Raw genomic sequence first — 1,337 nt, 5'->3', positions numbered from 1 at the left:
CAGCAGGAAGCGTTGCCTATGTGAATCAAATCTGAAAGAGAAGGGAACCTGCTTTAATTAAAACCACTGGGTTTGTTAGAACTCATTGAAAGCATTTTGAAAAAGAGTATGTGTACAATGTTCAGATACATTTGTATATTCTTCAGTGTACATTTGGTCATTCTTAAAATGTACTTGGTAATGTAACAAGGGGTGGGGGAAGCTAAGGACGAACAGTAAGTAACTCCTTGAATGTGTTCTGTTGTCATCCCAAATACTAGTTTCATAATCCAGGAAGAATGAACTCTATTATTTTTTTACCTTGTTATTATGCATTGGAAATTCACAGCAAAACAGCTGTGCCTATAAAAAAGGGAGTATTTAGACAACTGTTTCTTTAAAATCAGAATATTTAAACTGCTGCAATGAATTCTAATAGCTTCATGTAAAAACAAATATTCATGAGTGGTGGATTTTTTGTATTGCAACATGAATAGATTTAATATGTATAGTTGCAGACAGTTATTTCTCTTCTGTTTACATGTTTCTAAACAATATTTTATACGAATTCTTTTTTTCCCCTTTTTGTTCCTTAAATAGCTAGAGACCATACAAGCACAGCTGGATTCCCTTACGTGATGTTTTTGAAGACCTGTTTCTCCATTGCACTCCTGCCACCTCATTATTTTGAATTGAAGATAGATTGCCAAGCTGTGTTTGCTAAAGGATTCAATGGTTGCTTCCTGTAAAATTATATAGCTTATCTCCTCTTGGACCAGTAACATTAGCCAAGGGAGCTCATTGTTAAGAGTTCTGGGGGTTCTAATTTACTTTCACTTGTTTTCTAAGCCAACAGCATTTGTTAACAGTCCTACTTGAGAAGGAAAGACAATAGCATACTGTTTTACAGGTTTTATGCCACATCACCTGTGTTGTTTAATTCATTACATGTCTGATGATAATTTGCATACTACAGAGAGACCAGGGATAAAATCTGCACCCGTGTTGTTGTTACAGAACTTTGAGTAACAGTAATAGTAGCAGTATAAAAAATAAACATAACCAAGTTTCCATCTCTGTAAATTTGTCCCCAAATGTCAAACCTTTATTACAGATCGCTCAAAATAAATGTATAAAAATGAGTTGTTTTTGCTTGGACCGTTTAATATTTTAGTTTGTGATTTATAAAGAATAAAAATAATATCCCTGATCTGCATGTTCACTCTTGACAGTGGGGATATATAGTGCTAAGCACTGTGGTTGTTTAAAAAAAAAAAGAGAATTATGGTGTACAACATAGAGAGCACACAGTAAATAAAGAGCCAGTCAGATAATCAGATCCCCAGAAGCCCTTCATT

At 34.3% G+C, this 1,337-nt stretch overlaps 1 protein-coding gene across 1 annotated transcript in view; it reads left to right on the top strand.

The window, feature by feature from the left end:
- COMMD10 (COMM domain containing 10) overlaps positions 1-1,121 on the top strand; it is a 223,811-nt gene extending 222,690 nt beyond the window's left edge. Inside the window, exon 9 of the mRNA XM_025204614.1 lies at positions 580-1,121. Within this exon, the coding sequence (XP_025060399.1) occupies positions 580-618 (39 nt within the window). The 3' untranslated portion in view covers positions 619-1,121. The remainder of the gene's footprint in view (positions 1-579) is intronic.
- The last annotated feature ends 216 nt before the right edge of the window (positions 1,122-1,337 follow it).

This window comes from Alligator sinensis, unplaced genomic scaffold (assembly GCF_000455745.1).
Source record: "Alligator sinensis unplaced genomic scaffold, ASM45574v1 scaffold609_2, whole genome shotgun sequence".
Lineage (NCBI taxonomy): Eukaryota > Metazoa > Chordata > Crocodylia > Alligatoridae > Alligator > Alligator sinensis.
The sequence above is the reverse complement of the archived record's forward strand: the minus strand, read 5'-3'. Positions and strand labels throughout refer to the sequence as shown.